Source organism: Mercenaria mercenaria, chromosome 13 (genome assembly GCF_021730395.1).
Source record: "Mercenaria mercenaria strain notata chromosome 13, MADL_Memer_1, whole genome shotgun sequence".
Taxonomy (NCBI): domain Eukaryota; kingdom Metazoa; phylum Mollusca; class Bivalvia; order Venerida; family Veneridae; genus Mercenaria; species Mercenaria mercenaria.
Genome location: NC_069373.1, coordinates 80,025,751 through 80,051,069, shown reverse-complemented (window position 1 = coordinate 80,051,069; position 25,319 = coordinate 80,025,751). Strand labels below are relative to the sequence as shown.

Sequence of the window (25,319 nt, the reverse complement as noted above, 5' to 3'; positions counted from 1 at the left end):
ATTTGAATACATGATTGATTGTGCATTCTTAAAATTTTTTTTAAAAGGTTTTACATGAAGCAACCTTGTGTAAATAAAGCAGGTTTTGTTTTGGAATATTATTGTTTCATGTTGTACCAGTTTGTGTTCAAATTCCCTCCCCTGAACTATGTCAAGCAGCATTACCAAGAAAGATATCTGGAACTTAACACTGGCTGGAAAACACTTAGTCTTTCATATCTTGACTTACAGGTGTCTCGCAAATACTTCTATATATATATAGAAATTAACTAAAAGCAAGAATTGAACGCTATTGTGCAGGACATGTAAAACTTTGTTTCAATATAAATAAACATCAGAGCAAATATTGCGACCGAGACTTTCAGAAATTTGACCTGCAACTTCCAAAATTGAAAGGAAGGAAATCACGACTTCCTAAAATCAAACCTTAGTGGAAGCCCTGATAATTTATTTGATCTACTGTTGTAGCTTAACACAGTGAAAGCCCTAATAATATATTTGATATGCTATTGTAACTGTAACACATATTAGAATCTTAATCATATAAAGAAGAAGCACATCTTTCTTTTTATACACTGGTATATATGCTGCACAATATAACTTTCTCTGGCTACCAACTCATGACATTTTGCAAGGCGTGCAAGCTTAGTACGATCTCCGATATAGAGTTGTCTTTCCAGCATTGCTACTCCTTCAGAGTGAATAAGAAAGGACTGCATTCTAAGAAGAGAACTCTACTAAGCAATTTAAACTCTAACATAACCATTTCTTTTAAATAACTGTTGAAATGGACTGTATAATCAAAACTAATAATTTAATGACTGAAACATACCTTCAGGAGAAACAGCGTTCAATTTTTATTTATTTTGGGAACTAGATTATAGTACTGTGAACAGTCAAAATATAAAAGCTACTGTAACAAAGAAATGGTAAATACTTGAAAACATGTCTCTATAACTGAACCACCAGAATCTTCTTTTTAAACTAGTCTAAGAGCTGCTTTTGAGAAAAGCGCATGTCTCCCACAACTGCCTAAGTTTTGGAGTTAGCGGCCTATCGGTAAGTTTTGGAGTAAGCGGCCTATCGGTAAATCAAGGGCAATAATTCCGAAGTGCCTGGGCCGATTTGGCTAGTTATCGAACTTGGCCAAGGACTTACTGGCAAACACATTTTGTTCAAGTTTGGTGAAGATTAGATAAGAAATGTTCAACTTAGAGTGCGGACAAGATTTGCAACAGACGACTGACGGACAGACACACACACACACACAGGATTAAATCAATATGTCTCCCACCACTCAGTGGTGTGGGAGGCATAATTATGACTACAATAGATCACCAAGGACAAGAAATCCAACATCAACAATTTTCTTTCTTTATTTTCTATAATTCAATTAAAAACACCTTATAAGACTTAATTTCAATGAAACTAATATTGTTTCAATAAGAATTTGAAAAAAGATTGTGTGAAAAAAAGGATGTTTCACCATGTTAACTCAACTGTCCTGCAGCTTCTTGTCTATTTTTGTAAAAAAGACCTTCCTGTCTCTAAATATATCCAGAAAACAAGACATGATTCGTAAAATATATATGCCGCCCAAAATACACTTGTTGCATCAATCTGACTAAAGTACATATCCTATTACGCTACGCATAGGATCTGAGAACGACCTATTCATGGCCTCGTTCTGACGACCCTTTCGCTAGCCAATTAGAGCTTAGCTTACAACATTTTGTAAATCTACCTGTAGCCTTGACTTTTGATATTTACAATTCTTTTGTCGTATTGTGTCAGATGGCCGGTTAGCTCAGTCGGTAGGCCACTTGCTTTGTAAGCGAGGGGTCCCGGGTTCGAGCCCTGAAATAACTGCATATTTTTCTTACTCTTTGGTATTCGAACAAGTCGTCTGATTGGTTAAAATAAAAATAGTAATACTGGAAATCCAAAATATACAGAAGACGTATGTGAATGGGTCGTTCTCAGATCTTCGTTTAGAAGATCAAGTACTTTAGTCAGATTGCTTGTTGCATGTAAATGGGTGTGTATTTTTTAGTCTGAATTATGCTGTTACTGGTCTTTGACCTCCTAACACCAAAAGGGACAGGTGTCATCTTCGAACATTAGACAATCATGATATGAAGTTTGGAGGTCAAAGGGTCAAACAGGCTCCAACCACTGATCTGAAACCATTTCAGTGTCAAGGTCACTGTGGCCTTGCTCTTTAATGCACTGCCATTATGACTGTCAATGATTGAAAAAACAAGAGCTGTCTCCGTAGGATGACACATGCCCCCGATGGCACTTTGAATGAATAGTTATGGCCGATGTTAGAGTTTAGGACCTTTGACCTACGAAGCTGGGTCTTGCGCGCGACACATCGTCTTACTGTGTCACACATTCATGCATAGTTATTTTAAAATCCATGCATGAATGACAAAGATATGGACCGGACATGCCCATCAATGCACTATCATGAAAAATGATCTTTAACGTCTAAGTGTGACCTTGACCTTTGAGCTACGGACCTGGGTCTTGTGTGTGACACGTCGTCTTATTGTGGTACACATTATGCCAAGTTATTTGAAAATCCTTCCATCGATGACAAAGATATGGACCGGACACGCCCATCAATGCACTATCCTTTAATGTCTAAGTGTGACCTTGACCTTTGAGCTACGGACCTGGGTCTTGCGCACTGCACGTCGTCTTACTGTGGTACATATTCATGCCAAGTTATTTGAAAACCCATCCATCGATGACAAAGATATGGACCGGACACGCCCATCAATGCACTATCCTTTAACGTCTAAGTGTGACCTTGACCTTTGAGCTAAGGACCTGGGTCTTGCGCACTGCACGTCGTCTTACTGTGGTACACATTCATGCCAAGTTATTTGAAAATCCATCCATCGATGACAAAGATATGGACCGGACACGCCCATCAATGCACTATCCTTTAATGTCTAAGTGTGACCTTGACCTTTGAGCTACGGACCTGGGTCTTGCGCACTGCACGTCGTCTTACTGTGGTACACATCCATGCCAAGTTATTTGAAAATCCATCCATCGATGACAAAGATATGGACCGGACACGCCCATCAATGCACTTTCCTTTAATGTCTAAGTGTGACCTTGACCTTTGAGCTACGGACCTGGGTCTTGCGCACTGCACGTCGTCTTACTGTGGTACACATTCATGCCAAGTTATTTGAAAATCCATCCATCGATGACAAAGATATGGACCGGACACGGAAATTGCGGACAGACCGACAGACTGACAGACCGACAGACCGACAGACGGTTCAAAAACTATATGCCTCCCTTCGGGGGCATAAAAATGTATTGATTCTCAAAAATCCACATACTGGCTTGGACCATATCATTATTAAGGAATCGGTAAAACCGATTGATGCTCCGGTAGAGTTATGGTACTTCCCGTCAATGGCCTCTATCATTTTGTGAAGTTTTAATGAAATGCCATTAATACTTTTCAAGTAATGCTCCAGTCTATTTTGTATAATAAAGGAGAAAATTCAAAAACTAGGTAAGGTAGAGTTATGATTATTTGACACTGCACTTTGTCTCAATGGCCTCTATGATTGTGTGAACTTTCAATCAAATGACATTAATACTTTTAAAGTTATACTCTGAACAAAAGTGTGACGGACAGACAGATGGATGGAAGGACGGACAAAGTGGCAACTATATGTTTGCCCTTTGGGGAGCATAATAAAGCAATACTGAACTTGTGGTAAACGATGACAACCCAAAACTCCCTCCCCCACCACTCCCACTCTGACCCACCACAATAAAAGCAATAGACAATCATCCTACGAAGTTCTTCCAGTGCTGGACAGAGCTATTTTCTTGTTACTGACATGAAATGTTTACTGACATTTGGATAAAACAACCAAGGTAGGCAAAAGAATATACTCCCTCTTCTTTGACAGGGGATTTTAAAATTATATATATATGTGCACAAACAGTTAAAAATTGTCACCTTATAAACTGTTATTTGTCTGCCTTGATCGAACTGTAATGGGGATTTTTTTTGCTGGAGTGATTTGTCACACATTCCTTTTTATACCTCCCGTTTTATAGTCATGGTTGATGACTGAACTCTACTTACTTATCAGATTAAAACATATTTTATCTAAATTTCAGAAAATTCTACTATTCAGAACACTCTCTCAAAGTGTTGATCCATGTTCGGTTGGGGTCTTGGCTGCTGTGGCACTGGAGGGCCTCCTCTAGCTTGAGGGCGTCTTGGAGGGGCCAGGTACTCAAACATCGACGTAGAGTGCTGTGACAACATTCTACTGAGGTCCTGTGGGGGTGGATCTTCCCAGAAGAAATCATGATTGAGAGCCGTGTCCGAGTCTATACGCTTTGTAGGATCAAGACACAGCAACCTGTCAAGCAGGTCTAACGCATATTGATCCTTCACATAAGGCTTGAGTCTTTCTTTCACTTTCCGTTTATGCCCATCTGGAATCTCTAACTTGGAATAAAGTTCAAGTTTATCACATCCGGGCCAAACCTCTGGTTTGATAGAACCACAGAGCTGGCTGATCAACTGTAACTGATGTTGTTCTGTTTTTCCTTGCATGATCGGCGACCGTGTCCACATTTCCGCTAATATGCACCCAGCACCCCATATATCAATGGGCGGGCCATAATTTCTTTCACCAAGTAACAATTCTGGAGGTCGGTACCATAACGTCACCACCCTGTTTGTGTACTTTGATAAATGACTGAGAGCTCTAGCAAGTCCAAAATCTGCCATTTTGAGCACACCTTGTTTCGTAATAAGTATATTGGCAGCTTTCATATCTCGGTGCAGAATTTTGTTAGTGTGAATGTAATATAAACCATTGAGAAGCTGCTGCATGACTTTCTTTATCTCCCCGAGTGAAAACTTCACGTTGGCGTTGCTAAGGAGACCAGCCAGGTCATGTTCACAGAACTCAAAGATCAAGTAGAATGTGCTCTTGTAACGATTGTATGGAGTGGCTAAAATAAAAACAAACATTTCTAAACAAATGGTCAAGTGAAAATTGTTCTTACTTCTACTTCATAAATAGTCACAATATGACAGTTGTAAGACATAAGGCAGAAAGGAGTTTCCAGATCATATAAATATTGTGTCTCTATCACCTAGCAATGCTTGTGTAAAGTCCATCACACATAACCTAAGGATGGTTATTAAATGGCACATAAAAGTAACTTTCTGTATATCATATAATACCTGTAAATTGTCTGTGAGAAAGGGACAAAACAAACAACATTCTATTTTCAATCAAAATAAAAAAATAGCAATACAGTTTTTGAAAGTTAAATGTATACAACACTACCATGTCTGATTAAAGAGCAACAAAAATAGAATTCAATATACACAAGAGTAAAACACTGCCAACTGTAATAGCAAAAACAACTAAATATTGGTAAAACCGATGGATGCTCCCCGAAAAATGACTACTGCATACCAAAAGAACAAAAGTGGAATTCACTGACTGGGCACATATAACTAACTGACGTTGAATAATCTAAGGGCAATATTTCATTGAAAAATTGTTTCATTGGAACATGATGAAACAAGAGCTGTCGGAGGACAGCAAAGCTCAACTATTCAACAGCCTTGTCAGTTGAATGAAAACAAGAGATCACAAAGTGATCTTGGTGCCCACCACTGAGCCATTTTTGAGTGTTCCAATTTCAAGACTAGCTGAATGTCAAAATCAAGGTCAAATTTCAAGTACACAACACTATGCATGTGGTCCAAATTTGAAAGCTGTAGCTTGAGAAATGTGAAAGTAGGTCACAAGATCAATTTCAAGGTCAAAGTTCACTTAAGTATACAAAACTATGCATGTGCTTCAAATCTTGAGGTTGCAGCTTGAGAAATGTGAAAGTAGGTACTAGGTAAAAGTCAATGTCAAATTTCAATTCAGAACACAAAAATATGTATGTGGTCCAAATTTGAAGCCTGTAGCTTGAGAAATGTGAAAGTAGGTCACTAGGCCATTCTGAAGATCAAAGTTCATTTCGGTACACAAAATTATGCATGTGGTCCAAATTTGAAGGCTGTAGCTTGAGAAATGTGAAAGTAGGTCACTAGGTTAAAATCAAGGTGAAATTTCATTTCAAAAACACAAAACTATGCATGTGGTCCAAGTCTGAAGCCTATACCTTCAAAAATGTGAAAGTAGGTCACTAGGTCAATGTCAAGGTCAAAGTTTTTTTCGGTACACAAAACTATGCATGTGGTCAAAATCTGAATGCTGTTGCTTGAGAAATGTGAAAGTAGGTCACTAGGTCAAAATAAAGGTCAAATTTCATTTCAGAACATTAAACTATGCAAGTGGTCCAAATTTGAAGCCTGTATCTTCAAAAATGTGAAAGTAGGTCACTAGATCAATGTCAAGGTCAAAGTTTTTTCTTTTGTTTGTTTGTTTGTTTTGGGTTTAACGCCGTTTTTCAAAAGCATTTCAGTCATGTAACGGGGGGCAGTTAACCTAAACAATGTTCCTGGATTCTGTACCAGTACAAACCTGTTCTCCGCAAGTAACTGCCAACTTCCCCACATGAATCAGAGGTGGAGGACTAATGATTTCAGACACAGTGTCGTTTATCAAATAGTCATGGAGAACATACGCGCCGCCCGAGGATCGAACTCACGACCCCGCGATCCGTAGACCAACGCTCTTACCTACTGAGCTAAGCGGGCAGGCTCAAAGTTTTTTCTAGTGCATGTGGTCCAAATTTGAAGGCTGTAGCTACAGAAATGTGAAAGTAGGTCACTAGGTAAAAATCAAGGTCAACTCAAGACAAGGTTCATCTTGCCACTCAAAACTATACATGTGGTCCAAATTTGAATATTGTAGGTTATTGACGATTTTAAAAGCTTTTCCCTATATAAGTCTATATGAACCATGTGACCCCCCGGGCGGGGCCATATTTGACCCTAAGGGGATAATTTGAACAAACTTGGTAGAGAACCACTAGATGATGCTACATTACAAATATCAAAGCTTTAGGCTTTGTGGTTTGGAAAAGAAGATTTTCAAAGTTTTTCCCTATATAAGTCCATGTAAACCATATGACCCCCAGGGCGGGGTTATATTTGACCCTAGGGAGGTAATTTGAACAATCTTAGTAGAAGACCACTAGATGATGTCACATACAAAACATCAAAGCCCTAGGCCCTGTGGTTTTGGTCAAGAAGTTTTTCAAAGTTTTTCCCTATACAAGTCTATATAAACCATGTGACCCCCCATGGGGCGGGGCCATATCTGACCCCAGGGAAATAATTTGAACCATTTTGGCAGAGAACCACTAGATGATGCTTCATACCAAATATCAAAGCCCTAGGCTTTGTGGTTTTGGACAAGAAGATTTTCAAAGTTTTTCCCTATATAAATATATGTAAATAATAGAAATAAACAAAGGGCCATAACTCATTCAACAAGAGCACCGCCTTGCGGGTGCTGAAGCTCATCTGATTTTTTTTGTGTAATAGAAATATTGTCCTACCCATGATTTTCTAAGTCTTAAAAGGGCCATCATTCTTGCAAAAAGCAGAATAGAGTTATGTTTCTAGATGTACAGTGTCCACTTATGATGGTGAAAAACTGTTGCAAGTTTTAAAGCAATAGCTTTGATAGTTTATGAGAAAAGTTGACTTAAACATAATACTCAACCAAGAAAATGATTTTCTAAGTCCAAAAGGGGCAATAATTATTGCAAAAAGCAGGATGGAGTTATGTTGCTTGCTGTACAGAGTCAGCTTATGATGGTGAACAAGTGTTGCAAGTTTCAAAGCAATAGCTTAGATAGTTTAAGAGAAAAAGTTGACCTAAACATAAAACTTAACCAAGAAATCTGATATTTTCTAAGTCCAGAAGGGGCCATAAATCTTGCAAAAAGCAGGATGGAGTTATGTTTCTTGCTGTACAGGGTCAACTTATGATGGTGAACAAGTGTTGCAAGTTTTAAAGCAATAGCTTTGATAGTTTAGGAGAAAAGCTGACCTAAACATAAAACTTAACCAAGAAAACTGATTTTCTAAGTCCAAAAGGGGCAATAAATCTTGCAAAAAGCAAGATGGAGTTATGTTTCTTGACGTACAGGGTCTGCTTATGATGGTGAACAAGTATTCCAAGTTTCAAAGCAATAGCTTTGATAGTTTAGGAGAAAAGTTGACCTAAACATAAAACTTAACCAAGAAATCTGATATTTTCTAAGTACAAAAGGGGCCATAAATCTTGCAAAATGCAAGATGGAGTTATGTTTCTTGCTTTACAGGGTCAGCTTATGATGGTGAACAAGTATTCCAAGTTTCAAAGCAATAGCTTTGATAGTTTAGGAGAAAAGCTGACCTAAACATAAATCTTAACCAGGCAACGCCGACGCCGACAACCGCTCAAGTGATGACAATAACTCATCATTTTTTTTCAAAAAATCAGATGAGCTAAAAATTGTTGAACCAGTCCGATTTTCAGGGGGGACACAACTAGGGTACCAATACATCATTCTGACAAAGTTTGGTTAAAATCCCCCTAGTAGTTTCTGAGGAGATGCGATAACGAGAAATTGTTAACTGACGGACGGAATGACGGACGGACCACGGACGCAGAGTGATTTGAATAGCCAACCATCTGATGATGGTGGGCTATTAAAAGTTGAACAAGAGGGTCATGATGACCCTGAATCGCTCACCTGAGTAATATGGGCCACATGTTTAAAATGGCAAACTGATGCTAAAATATTACAAAGTAGGTCAGGTCATATTTATGGTCACTGAAAGTCAGTTTTAAGATCAGTGTGCAAAACTGTATATGTCATCAAAATTTCAAGGCTGTATCTTAAAAAACAAGAAAGTAGGTCAGTAGGTCAAGGTTACAGTCAGGTGACCCCTAATCACTTGGGGTCATCAGGAAATTATAATTAAACAGTCTTGGAAATATGATCTGATTATTTTTTAAGTTATTTAGTAAGTGACACCCAGGGCCTCTTTTCACCCCAGGGAAATAATTTGAACAATCTTGTTAGACATTCACTAGGCAATGCTACATACCAAATATCAAAGGCCTAGGCCTTGAACTTTCAGACAAGAAGATTTTTTTCTCTATGTAAGTCTATGTTAAATTTGGGACCCCCAGGGCAGGGCCTCTTTTCGCCCCAGGGTTATAATTTGAACAATTCTGATAAAGGACATCAAGGCAATGCTACATACCAAATATCAAAGGCCTAGGTCTTGTGGTTTTAGACAAGAAGATTTTTAAAGTTTTTTCCTATAAGTCTATTTAAAACTTGGGGCCCCAGGGCGGGCCTCTTTTCACCCCAAGGGCACAATTTGAACAATCTTCATAGAGGACCATTAGATGATGTCACATGCCAAATTTTATCAAGACTCTATGCCTTGCGGTTTTGGACAAGAAGATTTTTAAAGTTTTTTCTTTCAGTTGCCATGGCAACCAGAGTTCTGCATAGAATTCAATTCTTTGAACAATTTTGAAAGGGGACCACCCAAGGATCATTCCTGTGGTTTGATGTAATTCTGTCCAGTGGTTTTCAAGAAGAAGATTTTTTTTTAAATGTTGACGGATGGACGACGGACAACACACAACGGACATTGAGCGGTCACAAAAGCTCACCATGAGCCTTTGGCTCAAGTGAGCTAAAATGGGGAAATTTTTTGTAGAATTGCAAAAGCGGGTTATGGAACCTGTAAGATGCTTATCAGTTCATGACAATGGACAATTGTGTGAAGTTTCAATCCATTCCCATTAGTGGTTACTGAGATACCAGCTTACATACAAAAACTTAACCAAAACCTGCTAAGTCAAAAAAGGGACAGAATTTTGTAAAAATGCAAAGTAAAGTTATGTAACCTGTGCATTACATGTCAGATCACAACAGTGAACAAGTGTGTGAAGTTTCAATCCATTCCCATTAGTGGGAACTGAGATACCAGCTTACATATAAAAACTTAACCAAAAACTGCTAAGTCGAAAAAGGGGCATAATTTTGTAGAAATGCAAAGTAGAGTTATGGAATCTGTGCAACGCAGGTAAGATTATGACAGTGAACAAGTGTGTGATGTTTCAATCCATTCCCATTAGTGGGTACTGAGATACGAGCTTACATATAAAATCTTAACCAAAAATTTCTAAGTTGAAAAAGGGTCATAATTTTGTAAAAAAGCAAAATAGAGTTATGGAACCTGTGCAATGTAAGTCTGTTTATCACAGTGAATATGTGTGTGAAGTTTCAATCCATTCCCATAAGTGGTTACTGAGATACCAGCTTACATACAAAAACTTAACCAAATCGGGACGCGGACGCCGACACATGAGTGAGTCCAATAGCTCTACCTATTCTTTGAATAGTCGGGCTAAAAATGCACATCTCCCCTGGAGAGTGAAGCATCCTCTGAAATTTCCCTGAATTCCAGTGGTTGCTGAGAAATATTCCTGACTATGATGGTGCTACAGTTTACTAAGGTTGAATCATTAAAGGGCAAAAACTCAGTGAAAATCTTCCCACCAGAACATACGTGCATCTCCTCTTGAGAGTGAAACTTCCCATGAAGTTCCGTTGAATTCTAACTTATCAAATGATTGCTAAGGAATATTCTGGACAAGAATTGTACTATAGTGTACTAATGCTGAATGGAAGGACAATAACTCTGACAGTAATAAATTATCCGATCAAAAAAGATGTTACGTGCAGGTCCTCTTGATAGTAAAGTTTCTCATAAAGTTTGGCTAAATTTTAACCAGTGCTTGCTGAGAAATACTCCGAACAATACCAATGTAGTAACTGTATACTACTGTTGAATAATCAAAAGGCAACAACTCGGTGAAATATCATTCAACCAGAACACAGACAATATGCGCATCTCCTCTTGACAATGAACCTTCCTATGAAGTATGGCTAAATTCCAATCAGTGGTTGCTGAGAAATACTCCTGACAAGAACTGTACTATAGTATACTACTGTTGAATAATCAACAGGCAATGTTGAAAGATTTCTAAAAGTTCAACTATAAACATATAAGGCAAACTGAATACGCCTCCTGGCGGTCAGGAATGATCTAAACAATCTTAGCAGAGAGTCACCCAAGAAACATTTTTATACACTTATTTCTAAATCGGGCCAGTAATAAAGAAAAATATGTTGTCTTTCTCTACTTTTAGCTCTGGTAGTCCATAAGAGCAGAACAATTAAAACAACATTGGAAGAGGACCATCCAAATCAAGTTTCATCAATTCTTAACTCATCTGATGGTTTTAGAGAAGATGTTGTTTTGAAGAAAATTTTGGGACGACAGACCGTGAGAGATCACATACCTCACTTTCAGCACACTGTGCTCTGATAAGCTAAAATATGCTAGAAAGTGATATGATGTACAGAAAATCTTTTTGTAGTGTAGTGGCCCAAACAAAATAAAATTTTGTTGTACTTTGCAGCAAACATCTATTAAAGCCCTGGAGGGACATTTGACTTCCATACTTCCTACTTTTAAATTTTGACTTCTACACTTCTCACTTGCAAGTTCTCGACTATTTACTTTCAACTTCTTTCACATTTCTGACTTCTAACTTCCTGTCTTCCACCTTCCTCACTTTTAACTTCTAACTACCTTGCTTCTGACTATTGACTTCCAATTTCTTTTTCTAATTTATAACTTACGAACTTCTCATTTCTTACTTACAGTTTCCACATTCTGACTTCCGCACTTCTGGCTTCCAACTTCTGCCCTTCTGACTTCTATCTTACTGACTTCTGACTTCCAACTTTCCCTCTTCGGAAGTCAGAAGTGTGAAAATTGGAAATCAGAAGTCAACAGTCAGGAAGCTGGAAGTCAAAAGTATTGAAGTTAGAAGTAGGAAGTCAAGAAGTTGGAAGTGAGAAGTGCTAAAGTTAGAAATCAAAAGTGGGAAGTACGGAAGTCAAGACTGCCCCACCAGGGCTTACATAAACATCAAATCTATTATCTTGAATCATATAGACTTCTTATACCGTAATAAGACTTTCTTGTCTGTTTTTAATGGTAGTCCAATTTGACATTTATATAAAGATGTGTCAATTTAACATGTTTAAAATATATGTTACCTTTTGTCCTGCATATTTCTATCAAGTTGACAACATTCTCATTTTTCAAGAGCTTTAGAATCTTGATCTCTCTCAACGCTGTGATAGGGAACTGAAACATTACTTTAAAACATGTTTAACATGAAAACAGAACATGAAACTAGGGATGTCAATGGATATTCAGTTAACCAGTTATTGATTAACTGAATACTGACATCCCTACATAAAGCAACAAGAAGGCAATGATGGCCCAATAATGCTAAGGGTTTCTCAGCTTGATATCTTAATATTGTCTCTTAATTAGTATCATTTCATCCACCACATTACACCCCCCCCCCCCCCACCAACTCCAAAACAAAACAAGTCACCTAGTTACAAATTTATCTTATATATTAAACAGAGACTCTGCCCAAGTCCTATGAGAATAAAGTAGAAAATATTGCCTTTAGAGTGTTAACATGGTCACTCTATGGTTTGACCTAGAGGCTTATCAGTACTTTTTTCTTGATAATCCAGTTTCAAACTTGAAGTTACAGAGAAAAAGAAACAGATACAAATGACAGATTAAATGCATTCATGAAATGTCTCAAAACAACTTCAGTCAACTTCATTTACAGGATTATGGAAATTTACTATGCAAGCAAGTCACAAGGAATTGGTTTTTCTTTCTTGAACATGATCTTCTTAACTGAACAAAATCTACTTTTAAATTAGTTACAAATAACTTTAAATGACTCATAAAGAAAGTAAAATCTCTCTATGTAAGTTGTAACTATCAAATCAACTATCCGATATACTGTACAAATGTTGTGAAAAGACAGAATTTTAATGTTCAACATCTGAACTTCAGCCCTTTGATTTCTAAAGAATACTAAGTTCTTAACATACCCCTTCTTTTTCATTTTCCATGAGGACTTTTTTCATAGCAACTACTTGTTTAGTTTTCTTGTCTCTTGCTTTGAACACCTCTCTGAAATAAATATGCTGTTGTATAATCATCAATATATGTCAGAGGACTGACTATTTTCATGGATTTCATGGCTGTGTCAATCCATGAAAATAAACCCTTACCCTGCTAAATTTCTATAATGACAGGGTTGTTTTACCAAGAGGGGAAGGGGCCCAGGCCTGTGATTTGGGGAAAAAAATAGTTCGGTATTTGGGCAAAGAGGAATAAAAAAACCTGATGTAAAGTCAATTTTGGGGGAAAACTGCATGATTTAAAAAATTTTCTGAGGGGAAGAGGCCTCAGGCCCCTGTTATGAAGATAAAAAAAACTTGTAATGAACTTGTCCATCTTTCAATTTTGACAGTATCATTAACTTTTAAAAGGGGTGCTTACCGAAAAGATACTGACTGTATGGCGAACAGTGCAGATCTTGGTCAGACTGCACTGATGTGCAGGCTGATCAAGACCTACACTGGTCACAAAGGCAGAATCAATTGTGTCCAGCATGATAAGGGTTAAACTTGTCTGTTTCATGTTAAAATGTTGAAATCCATGAATTCTGAATTCCATATTCTCTCAAAAAAGCTTTTTTGTCAAAAAAGAACTAAAATTTCATCTCAATCATCATGACTGAGATGAAATTTTAAATACATGAAAGCTCTTAATTACATTGAATGTAATTAAGAGCTTTCATGTATTTATTTATACAGCCCTTGGATTGGCAATCGTTATACAACAACGGAACTTATCTATTTTTTATCCCTGTACAAAATCCATACATAATACACAATTGTTGGGCAATAATTTGTTTGTTATATTAGATAAACTGTTTCTCTGTTAAATCAGATTTTGATGTACTGGTTTCGAAGCAGTTCCCGTCGGCTAGTAGTATCCGTCAACGCGTTATTTTACGTTTCATGACGTTCTTCACAATGAAGTTGAGGTTGTTTCCATAACGCTACCCTGCAATCCAGAGCTCTGTCAAATTTCAGCAACAAAGGGTAAAAACTTTCCAAGAAAACTCGAATTGTTCATTCTATAATTGTTTTGTTTACATTCCGCACATGGGGGATTTCACGTGCAACTAATGCGCATGCGCAAAGAATAACTCCATAATCCCCAATAAAGTTGAAAGTTCCTCCTTTTGGCAGTCGAAACCAGATGATTTACCAAAAATACACAATAAAGATAAAAATGAGTCATTTTTGTGCATCGGCAATAATTTTTTTACAATTAAGAGCAAAAACCAATATGAAATATAGATGATTAGATTTTCTTATCCAAGGGGGGTAACTGGTCACATACTATGTGCTATACAAAGTGACGGTTGTATCCCTTACGTAGTATATGTGTATATAAGATATTTAAATTGTCGCTATGACGTCAACTGGCTGATTAGCTCAATCGGTAAGGCATCAGCTTCACAAGCATGAGATCGCGAGTTCGAGTCTCAGATTTTGCTTCTTTTTTTTTTTACCTCCTATTTTCAACAAGCCTAATTTAACACCTGAACCTTCAAACTTCTTCAAATTGTATTTATTAATTTCACTAGAAAGATTAAAAAACACGGATGGTGCTTTTCTAGTCGTTTTCACTGTAAAAATGTACATAAATATTAAAATAAAAATTGATGACGGAAACTGCTTCTGTAGTCAACCGATTCAGCTCTATTTATTCACCCCTTTTGGAGCCCCTCTGTGTGTTATCACGTTGGCTAGACACTATTGATATTTATGTTTTCGTAAAGCAGAAGAGCTAAGGTGTTCTCTTTGGAAGCATTTTACGGAACTGAAACGTTCAAGAAAAAAGATATTTTAAAAACCTTCATTTCATGACGGAAACTGCTTCGAAACCAGTAAACTGAAGAAAATAAAGTATAGATTTCTGCCATGTCTGCAATGTTACAACAAAGCGAAAGTAAATATAATCACGATCTCTAGTATCTGGATAAAATTACCATGACTGTACCTTTTCATGTCGTAGTTTGTTTTTTTACTAATTTAGAATATTAATTAATTCAGGCTTAAGGTTTCCTCTTCTGCTGAATTTCATCAATGCTTGGCATGCTGATTCTGTTCATCTTTTATATTTTTTGTCAGAGTCGCAGGATCGCTCCCCGCTGCGGACAATCTTTTTTCTGAATACATGTATATTTAATTTTTATCTCGAGATTATATCATTTAAAAGAATACGAAAATATTAGAAATGTTACATTTGAAAAAAGATCACCCACTGCAGACAGCAAACCATAGGCCCTGACAAAAACTGTGGAACATTGTTATCCAGCACCTTAAACCTCTCAGCCATTAAGGCAGATGACTTCACAGGCAAGTTTTTTTTTTAGTATAACCATTCATGATATAATATGTGTCCCGGCTCTGTTTGTAAATTTGACAGAGCAACATCAACCAAGCTCCTATCGGTTCTCGTTTTCCTTGAACAAGCAATTTTTGTTGAAACACCCAGAGTAAGTTACCTTTATTTTTTATTGTACTGATAGTAAATGATAATTTTCAAAACATGCTGAATTTGTAAAAAAATATATATTATTATAAGACACGACTTTGTTGCGTTGAGGTGTATTTTAAGGATGATTTAAAGCTTTTGAGACCATCCCTCTGGTAAATTTTCATGTTGAGAATTATACCTGACAGACTTGTAATATTCATAGCATATATTATATACGGAATTGTTCAAAGAAGTAGAAAATACTCTCTATAGCGGTGACCTTGTTCAGTTAATGTGTTATATGTATTTTGTCTTACAACCAGGGTTGGCAAAAACCTGGGTTTAATACCTGGGTTTTAAGCATATTGCCCAGTAGTAAAATATTTCAGTTCATATTATACTTCAATACATATTTCAACACTTAGTTGACTTACAACCCATATAGTGATAACAATGACACCTGCATGCCTAATGTTATAATACCTATAAAAATCCATTGAACATGTTGAATAGGTATTATTATGATGACTGAGCAATTATTGAGCAAGATTAGGTGATTAAAGTTAGAAGTATGAACAACTTAAAATTTAAATCTGGCCATTCAGTTTCCAATTTTGATCACATTGTCCAGGCCTCGACCTTAACTTGTTTCAGCAGTTGCCAGCAGGTCCACCAACTGCTAAAATGTAGTAGACCTGCTCAGACTTTAGTGGACCTCCAATTCTATCACATAAATTGTGATGTTGTAGACGTCATAACTTCATACGACTCAAAGAAACAGGACTCAATTCTAAAATAATTAAAAATTGAAGACTGTAGCAATCTGTTATCCCGAAAAATAATTATTTTGAAAAGTGTCCCAAAATATGGACACAATAATCATCATCCTCCCGACCCGTGTTGAAAGTGAAAAAAGAAAACATCAACAATTAATTATCGGTAATTATTCTGATGATAAACTAAGTAATTGGCCTTGTTTTCATCTTCAATTAACACCCCCTCAAAGAGCTAAAAGAAGTGTGTCGGTTATTCGTGGCATCTGAAGCGGAGATCAAAGCGGTATAGTTTCCCCGAGATTGTCATGGCATTACGTCATGTTTTCGCGCCATGTGACACATCACTGTCTGATCGTACTTTCTCGATTCCTTTAATTGTTGAGAAGAAATCAGTAAAAAAGTTTTTACTTTAATTTTTTAAAAGCGAATGTGCAATATCCCGAATAAACTTGACATGTAAATGTGTCAAACCGTGAACGATGATAGTGGATGTCCTACCTCTGTGACCTATTTGCCCTCAAGAAATTTACATTATTGTTTGAGAAGAATATCTAACAAAGTGTTGTGTCAAAACATACATGTACAAAAATCATTTAAAACTTATTAAAAACCGCAACGACATCATACTGCTTTATTTTATACCACATTTCTATTTACGTTCATTAGGTCACGTAACCTATTCTGCCGCGCTAACAGAAATCTGTTTGCCAAAAATTGTTTTACTCCATGTATTTAAATTGCTGCCGCTTTTTCATTATTTAAGATTTTTTAATTGTGTTTTTTGCACTTTCTGGTCAAAAGTCTGAATTTTATTACCATAGTATGTACCGTTTATTTACTTTAAGAAAGAAATAAATAATCAAGATCGTGCTGTTTGAAATTTTACAAAACATTATATGAAAATTTGATCGTTTTTAAAGAATTTTGCCTACATTCCTGTCGATATCTTATTAAAATTGTTATAGTATTCAAACTGTATTAGTTCTCAAGCGGTGTTGAAAATTTAAAGCGATTATATTAAACAAGAGATCACAGAGTGATCTTGGCGCCCACCAATGTGCCATTTTTGAGTGTTCCAAATTTCAAGACTTATTGACTAGCTCAAGGTCAAATTTCATTTCCGTACACAACACAAATCTATGCATGTGGTCCAAATTTGAAGCCTGTACCTTCAAAAATGTGAAAGTAGGTCACTAGGTCAATGTCAAGGTCAAAGTTTGTTTCAGTACACAAAACTATGCATGTGGTCCTAAATTTGAAGCCTGTAGCTACAGAAATGTGAAAGTAGGTCACTAGGTCAATCTTAAGGTCAAAGTTCATTTCGGTAAACAAAACTATGCAAGTGGTCCAAATTTGAAGGCTGCAGCTTGAGAAATGTAAAAGTAGGTCACTAGGTCAAAATCCAGGTCAAATTTTACTGCGGAATACAAAACTATGCATGTGGTCCAAATTTGAAGCCTGTACCTTCAAAAATGTGAAAGTAGGTCACTAGGTCAATGTAAAGGTCAAAGTTTGTTTTGGTACACAAAACTATGCATGTGGTCCAAATTTGAAGACTGTAGCTTGAGAAATGTAAAAGTAGGTCACTAGGTCAAAATCAAGGTCAAATTTTATTTCGGAATACAGAACTATGCATGTGGTCCAAATTTGAAGCCTGTACCTTAAAAATGTGAAAGTAGGTCACTAGGTCAATGTAAAGGTCAAAGGTCATTTCAGTACACAAAACTATGCAAGTGGTCCAAATTTGAAGGCTGTAGCTTGAGAAATGTAAAAGTAGGTCACTAGGTCAAATTCAAGGTCAAATTTTATTTCAGAATACAAAACTATGCATGTGGTCCAAATTTGAAGCCTGTACCTTCAAAAATGTGAAAGTAGGTCACTAGGTCAATGTCAAGGTCAAAGTTTTTTTCGGTACACAAAACTATGCATGTAGTCCAAATTTGAAGGCTGTAGCTTGAGAAATGTGGAAGTAGGTCACTAGGTCAAAATCAATGTCAAATTTCATTTTGAAACACGAAACTATGCATGTGGTCCAAATTTGATGCCTGTACCTTCAAAAATGTGAAAGAAGGTCACTAGGTCAAAATAAAGGTCAAAGTTTTTTCCAGTGCACAAAATTATGCATGTGGTCCAAATTTGAAGGCTGTAGCTACAGAATTGTGAAAGTAGGTCACTAGGTCAAAATCAAGGTCAACTCATGTCAAGGTTCATCTTGCCACTCAAAAATATACATGTGGTCCAAGTTTGAATGTTGTAGTTACTGACAAGAACATTTTAAAAGCTTTTCCCTATATAAGTCTATATGAACCATGTGACCCCGGGGCGGGGCCATATTTAACCTAGGAGGATAATTTGAACAAACTTGGTAGAGAAACCACTAGATGATGCTACATTACAAGTGTCAAAGCCCTAGGCTTTGTGGTTTGGACAAGAAGATTTTCAAAGTTTTTCCCTATATAAGTCTATGTAAACCATATGACCCCCAGGGCGGGGCCATATTTGACCCTAGGGGTATAATTTGAACAATCTTAGTTGAAGACCACTAGATGATGTCACATACAAAATATCAAAGCCCTAGGCCCTGTGGTTTTGGACAAGAGGTTATTCAAAGTTTTATATCCCTATGTAACTAATTATAAGTCTATATAAACCATGTGACCCCCAGGGCGGGGCCATATTTGACCCCAGAGAAATAATTTGAATCATCTTGGTAGAGGACCACTAGATGATGCTTCATACCAAATATCAAAGCCCTAGGCTCTGTGGTTTTGGACAAGAAGGTTTTCAAAGTTTTTCCCTATATAAATCTATATAAATTATAGAAATAAACAAAGGGCCATAACTCACTCATAAATTGTTGAACCAGTCTGATTTTCAGGGGGACACAACTAGGGTACCAATACATCATTCTGACAAAGTTTGGTCAAAATCCCCCCAGTAGTTTCTGAGGAGATGCGATAACGAGAAATTGTTAACGGACGGACGGACGGACCACGGACGCAGAGTGATTTTAATAGCCCACCATCTGATGATGGTGGGCTAAAAATGAATGCACTACGCGCGTTTTTTGTGTCAAAAGTAACCGCGATGTAAATTAGACATTACGACAGGGCGCACGTGCTTGTGGAATGGAAAATTACCAGCATGACGTTTTGATATTTTTACGATTCGCGGGTAAATTCCAGTCAATCCAAGTAATTTTGCCTGATGTAATTTCTCAATTTGGTAAAGTTACCACGTAAAAACCACTCGCCCGATCGATGGTGTAGTCCATTCGTGCTTTCCTGACTTTAACTCGGCAATGCTTATAACGGTAGAATGCCGTACTTAAGGCAAAATCAACTTTCATTTTGTGAATTCGCCGATATGGGTACGATTTCCCCCTATTTTTTTACTTTTAAGGGTTTTATTTTATTTGCAGACCGTGACTGAAAATTAGTTGACCGTCGGTCTACCCAACTTTTGATAGTTAGTGGACCTGCCGATATTTTGGTTGCGTCGGTCCAACGGTCCACCGCTAAGGTCGAGGCCTGAAATTTGTCATTTCTATCATATAACCATGAAATCTAAGGACCCTTTGTGGAAAAGTTTTAATGTTACTGAGGACGATTATAAAAAGATTGCAAAATGTAAAGACTGTGGCACTGTGGTTAGTGCCAAAATTGAGAGACTGAAAGCTCATAGACTAAAACATTGCAGTGTGTTGGTTTTAGAACAGTCTCAGACCACTCTGTAGTGCCAAAAAACTTCTAGATATGCTGGCAACTGGGTCAATTGAAAGGGTGTCTTCAAATGTTGGCATTATTCAGACAAAACTCACAAACAAACTTCTTTTAATGGTATCAAAAAAACTGCAGAACTTGTGTTCTGTTACAGAAAGCTTTGTGATAAAGAAGTACTAGACTGTTAGACTATCACAAGCTTAGCAAAATCATTTTGTGACCTAGAGAGATCATTCAATATGTGATCACTGACAGTATGTAGTTTATAATATATGAAAGTAATACTGTGTCATTTATAAATTCATGTAAATGTTGAAAGGTGTTTACTTTCACATAAAAAAATATTTTGTTGAGTAAGAAAAAAATGATAATTTTGTTAATAAAACTGTTCTGTCAGCTACCTATCACTTTACCTGTTTCACTTTATGATTTCAAAGTAAGTAAAACTTATTAATTATGTAAGAATTAGCTCACATTTTATAACAGAAACTCAACTGTTTTGGTTAAAAAAGAAAAACTTCTTATTGTCCAGTATTGCCCACTTCATTTTTAGGAGTATTGCCCAACCCGGGAAAACCCGGGCGTGTAAACCCACCCTGGGCGGGTAGTTGCCAACCCTGCTTACAACACGTGTACTTCGACTGTCCACATTCTATTTTGTAGAAGATAATTATCAAACTTCTTTTTCAAACATATTTTTTCTATAAATTTGTTTTTGTTGTGTTTCTATCATACTTATCTGCATACTCCGGGAAAGGAAAAATAGTTAATTATTTTTTGAAAAATTGCAGTTTTTTGTCATTTTAACAGCTCTACTTTTACTTTCACTTTGCATATTTTTTTAAATGTACATGGTTTGTAACACTTTCAACCCCGGAGTACCTAGAGAAATATGTCAGACACACAATAAACAAGGCTTTACAAGGCAATAAAGGCAGTGGCTAAGGGTCCGGTAACCAATATGTATACTGAAAATGGTATTTACAGAGTGAAGACTATAATTCATCACATAGAGGAAACTATAATTTATCTTTCGAAACAGGAGATCTATGATTTCAAAAGTTTGCTCTAATTTTTTTTTGTCGTTTTAGATACGTTGTAAGTGACAGGAAACAGAAGTATTTATAACTATTTAATCCCGAGAAAAACACGATTGCCAAGTCGGTAAATCATTGGTAGTAAAACTTTGCAATCAAAAGCTTTTATCAATTTCGTGTTTTTCTCGAGACTGAAGAATTAAAATGTTTTCTTTCGTATTTTTAACATAGATTGTGCTCATAAATTGTTGAATTCAATTTACCTCTCGAGTACATAACAATGACTACTGAAAACCACAGTTAAAATTTCATATTCAACATGCCTCCAATCCAAGTGAGAGCTATTTCATTTATAAATAAAATATTTACAAAAAAAAAACACGCAATATAACAGCAACTTTATTCATACAATCTACATGATAGAAAACATCAAGTTTATCATTTCAATTCATCAGTCCCGAGAAACACAAGAATTTGATATAAGCTTCTGATTATGACGTACAAATTATTTTATTATTTACTAAAAGGCAGTGGCTAGAGAACCGGAATCGGTTCACTAGACAGCGAACTTATTCGTCTGGAACCGGTTCTCTAGCCAAAGTACCGTGCATAGGCTAGGGAACCGGAATTTTATTTCAATGCATAAAGCTGTCGAAATTCACTTTGTTTCTTTTGGTAAGTATCATGCATGTTATTTTCTCAATTAATCTTACCATTTCAGCAAGCCATGCCCTTTCATTTATCTGTGTTTAATGTGTCTCCAAAAGTGTACTCACCGCATACTGTCCGCCATATTGGAATGATAAAATAAACTAGTACGAATGAATGCGGAAATCGTCGGCATTGGAGCAAGCCGACATAAACTTAAAATTACAATGCAATAAAAGAAACAATTAAAACAAATTAAGTAATTTCTGTTAATTTGTATTGATCATATATCTTTGAATGTGAAATGCCGAGGTGTTACAAACCAGTATTTAAAGTGATCAAAGAATCCGCATGAAGTTTTAATGGCAGTTTAATTAGTTTGCACATCTATAAATATGTAATGACGTAAATACAAATCAAAATTATTTTATATTTAAAAAATTTGAACATAGTATATGTTTAAAGCAAATAACATGAAAAACGGCAGAGTAGTTTCCACGCATTTATTCGTACTAGTTTATATCATTCCAATATGGCGGACACGGTATGCGGCGAGTACACTTTTGGAGACAGTAAACGCAGATAAATGCAAGGGGATGGTAAGATTTATTAAGATAATAATAGGCATGACACCTACCAAGAAACAAAGTGGATTTCGGCAGCATTATGCATAGAAATAAAATTCCGGTTCCCTAGCCTATGCACGGAATTTTGGTTAGAGAACCGGTTCCGGACAAATAAGTTCACTGTCTAGGGAACCGATTCCGGTTCTCTAGCCACTGCCTTACTAAAAATTTGCAATCATATTTTCCCGGGATAAATACCGGACCTCTAAAACCTTAAAAGAATAGATTATTGGCGTCCAAGTGTCTGTGAATTTAAAGGCAAGATCAACTTATTCAGAAGGACCAAAGTTATTGTATGACCTGTGAATCCCATCAATTACGCAGATGTATTATTTACCCGAACGTGCCCTGTCCAATTTTAGCAAGTTTTTCATATTTGTTCGAGTCCGGACAGTACGGAAAGTCCAAATCTTCATGTCTGTTAGGCTGTCGTATTGGTCCACCACCTCCATGTGAGGAGGATGGTTGTGAATGATGCATGCTTGCCGTAAAACGCTTTAATTAATATTTAATTGAACGAGTCGTCCACCGGAAATGAATAGAACGTCATCAGTTTATGGGGGGATGAGGTAAAAAGTCTGAGATGTCCGGCCTATTCCGGACTCCAAATTTTTTCCTGAGGTAACATTATACTAATTTAGTTCCTTCTCTATTTAATAAACAAGCGACTCCTAAGACTAGATTACCTATCTATAAATTAAATAAGAATTCAAAAAGTGAAAATTTACAATGTACACTTTATATTTTAGAGAAATATGTCAAAACCCGACAGGGCACTGCGGCAAGATGGGCATGTAGGAGGTGGCATAGGACTAGTCATGTGGGTAACATTTACTTCTTCTTCTTCTTCTTCCAATACTGTACATGGCCCACTCTGGAGTATCGTCGTACAAGTGAAACTTTTCAAGTTGGATGTGAGGCGCAAACAAGTGCAGGTTATAATGGTAAAATCGCTGGTGTATTGTAGTGGTTGTAGGTATATAAGGCCACTTCCAACAGCCTTGCTGTTGGGTTAACCCTTTAGCGACGTGGTTAGAGTGTCCGCCTTCAGATCACGAGGTCCGGGGTTCGATCCCCGGTAGAGTCTGTGGTATTTTACTACAATGGCGACGAGGATGTTTGACGGATTCATGCATTTGGATGAGGCTAGAAACTGACAGTAGGTTCAGTTGATGTCTCGGGCTAGAAACTGATAGGAGGTTCAGTTGATGCCTTTGGCTAGAAACTGATAGGAGGTTCAGTTGATGTCTCAGGCTAGAAGCTGATAGGAGGTTCAGTTGATGCCTTTGGCTAGAAACTGATATGAGGTTCAGTTGATGCCTCGGGCTAGAAATTGATAGGAGGTTCAGTTGATGCCCGGTCCTTCAATGTTAGAGAGGAGAGGAATGTAGTGGTTGTAGGTATATAAGGCCACTTCCAACAGCCTTGCTGATGGGTTAACACTTTAGCGACGTGGTTAGAGTGTCCGCCTTCAGATCACGAGGTCCGGAGTTCGATCCCCGGTAGAGTCTGTGGTATTTTACTACAGTATTTACATTGGATTACAGACGATGTGTGCATTGAAAGCCTCTATGGTAGTGGCTCCTGTCAGGTGAGCTGGCCCGGCAGAGTGTTCCATAACCGTATACTGGATGGATCTGTTCTGCAGAAAGGGGGCATGAACCTTAATTGCAGTGGTAGCCCTATTGATGGCAGCTGAGGTGTGGTAGTGGGAGGCAGGGTCTATGTCCACAATGTTGACTGAATTAAATCTGGATTTAGATCCGGATAGTTTAGAGCATAGAAGAGAGGTCTCAAGTCTATCCTTTTTCTATAAAATACATAATAATCTAGTCTGTATTGACAAGGATAGGTACCTGACCCCGATTACAAGTAGGTCACTCAGAACCAGACACAGTCACCCCTTTCAATTCCATAGACCTTCTCCACACGCAGACTGTTTCAAGTATTCTTTCTTTCCTAGGTTAATACCAGTCTGGAATACTTTTTAATCATAAGCCCTTACAGGTAAACACGTTGTGTAAGTGTAACATGCAGTATTTAATTAAATACTTTTCTGCACCAATTCTTAATCATAGTTCGGTTTATACTGATCTGCAGTCGTTATGCTATTTTTAACTATTCCAAATCTACTACTTGAAGAATCTAATTTGTGAAAATAAAATTGAAGGGAAAACTGCTATAACATCAGTTACTATTTAATGTTGTACAATCATAAAATGTTTACAATAAACCTGTTAAATATTCCTAAACATAAACTCTCGTTAACCCGAGTTAGATTTAACATAAACTCGGTCTCTTCTGAAAGCATTTGAGAGCACTATATAGCAAATAGCTATAAACTGTTAGTTGAAGTTTTTTAAGACTTTTGATAAAGATGTGGAATCTTATAGAAAAAAATCCTTTCATAGCCTGTATGCATGTAGTATCCATGTGACTTGAACAGTGTTGAATATTTTTATCTAAAACTGGTGGATAGCACTAGTGTTGAGTATTTATTTTTGTAAATAAAATAACTCATACTGTCTTTAATTTTTAACATATTTTTCTCGGTTTGAAACTATACAGACAAAAATAAATTTCGTACATTTTACGCAAGTTTAAGCCCAAGGGTTGATGTATCTGTATAGTTGTCAATTTGATGAAGATAGTTTAATCAACATTATGATTTTCGATTTTTTACAGGGTGCTGTTCAAAGAAGTAATAACGGAGCGCTCGGCACTCTAAGTGCACAAGGAAAAACGAAAAGATAGAAAGCTGAAACCTCAGCGAGAAAAGAAAACAATCAGACAGAATTTGGATATATAATGAGTATGTGTGTTGTTCGTTTTGTCCTGATGTGTAAGCTTTGAGTGCGTGTGTGTGTGTGTGTGGTGCACGCGTTTGCGTGCTGGGGGGTTCGTTTTGAGGAGGCTGCGCTTTTGGTGCGTGGCATTCCCTGTTTGATATTTTTCTTTGTTTTTTTAAAAATACTGACAGTAATTCATTTTAATAGGATTTAATCAGTGACTGA

The 25,319-nt window shown here is 36.9% G+C and overlaps 1 protein-coding gene across 1 annotated transcript; it reads right to left on the bottom strand.

Annotated features, from left to right (window-relative positions):
- Positions 1-1,360: 1,360 nt before the first annotated feature.
- On the bottom strand, positions 1,361-22,858 carry LOC123528682 (cyclin-dependent kinase 9-like). The gene is made up of 4 exons (XM_045308599.2): positions 22,643-22,858; positions 12,988-13,069; positions 12,121-12,211; positions 1,361-5,013 (listed from the first exon to the last, which is right to left on the bottom strand). The coding sequence occupies exons 1-4, from the start codon at positions 22,783-22,785 to the stop codon at positions 4,178-4,180; spliced, it is 1,152 nt and encodes a 383-aa protein (XP_045164534.1). The 5' UTR covers positions 22,786-22,858; the 3' UTR covers positions 1,361-4,177.
- Positions 22,859-25,319: the final 2,461 nt, after the last annotated feature.

What these genes read in the sequence shown, in the direction of transcription:
- LOC123528682 (XM_045308599.2), bottom strand. Translation starts at nt 22,785, where the DNA reads ATGCATCATTCACAACCATCCTCCTCACATGGAGGTGGTGGACCAATA. An exon ending in ATTGGACAGGGCACGTTCGG is followed by an intron (nt 13,070 to 22,642) that starts GTAAATAATACA and finishes TATTTATTTCAG; the next exon opens with AGAGGTGTTCAAAGCAAGAG. An exon ending in AGAAATATGCAGGACAAAAG is followed by an intron (nt 5,014 to 12,120) that starts GTAACATATATT and finishes TTTTTATTTTAG; the next exon opens with CCACTCCATACAATCGTTAC.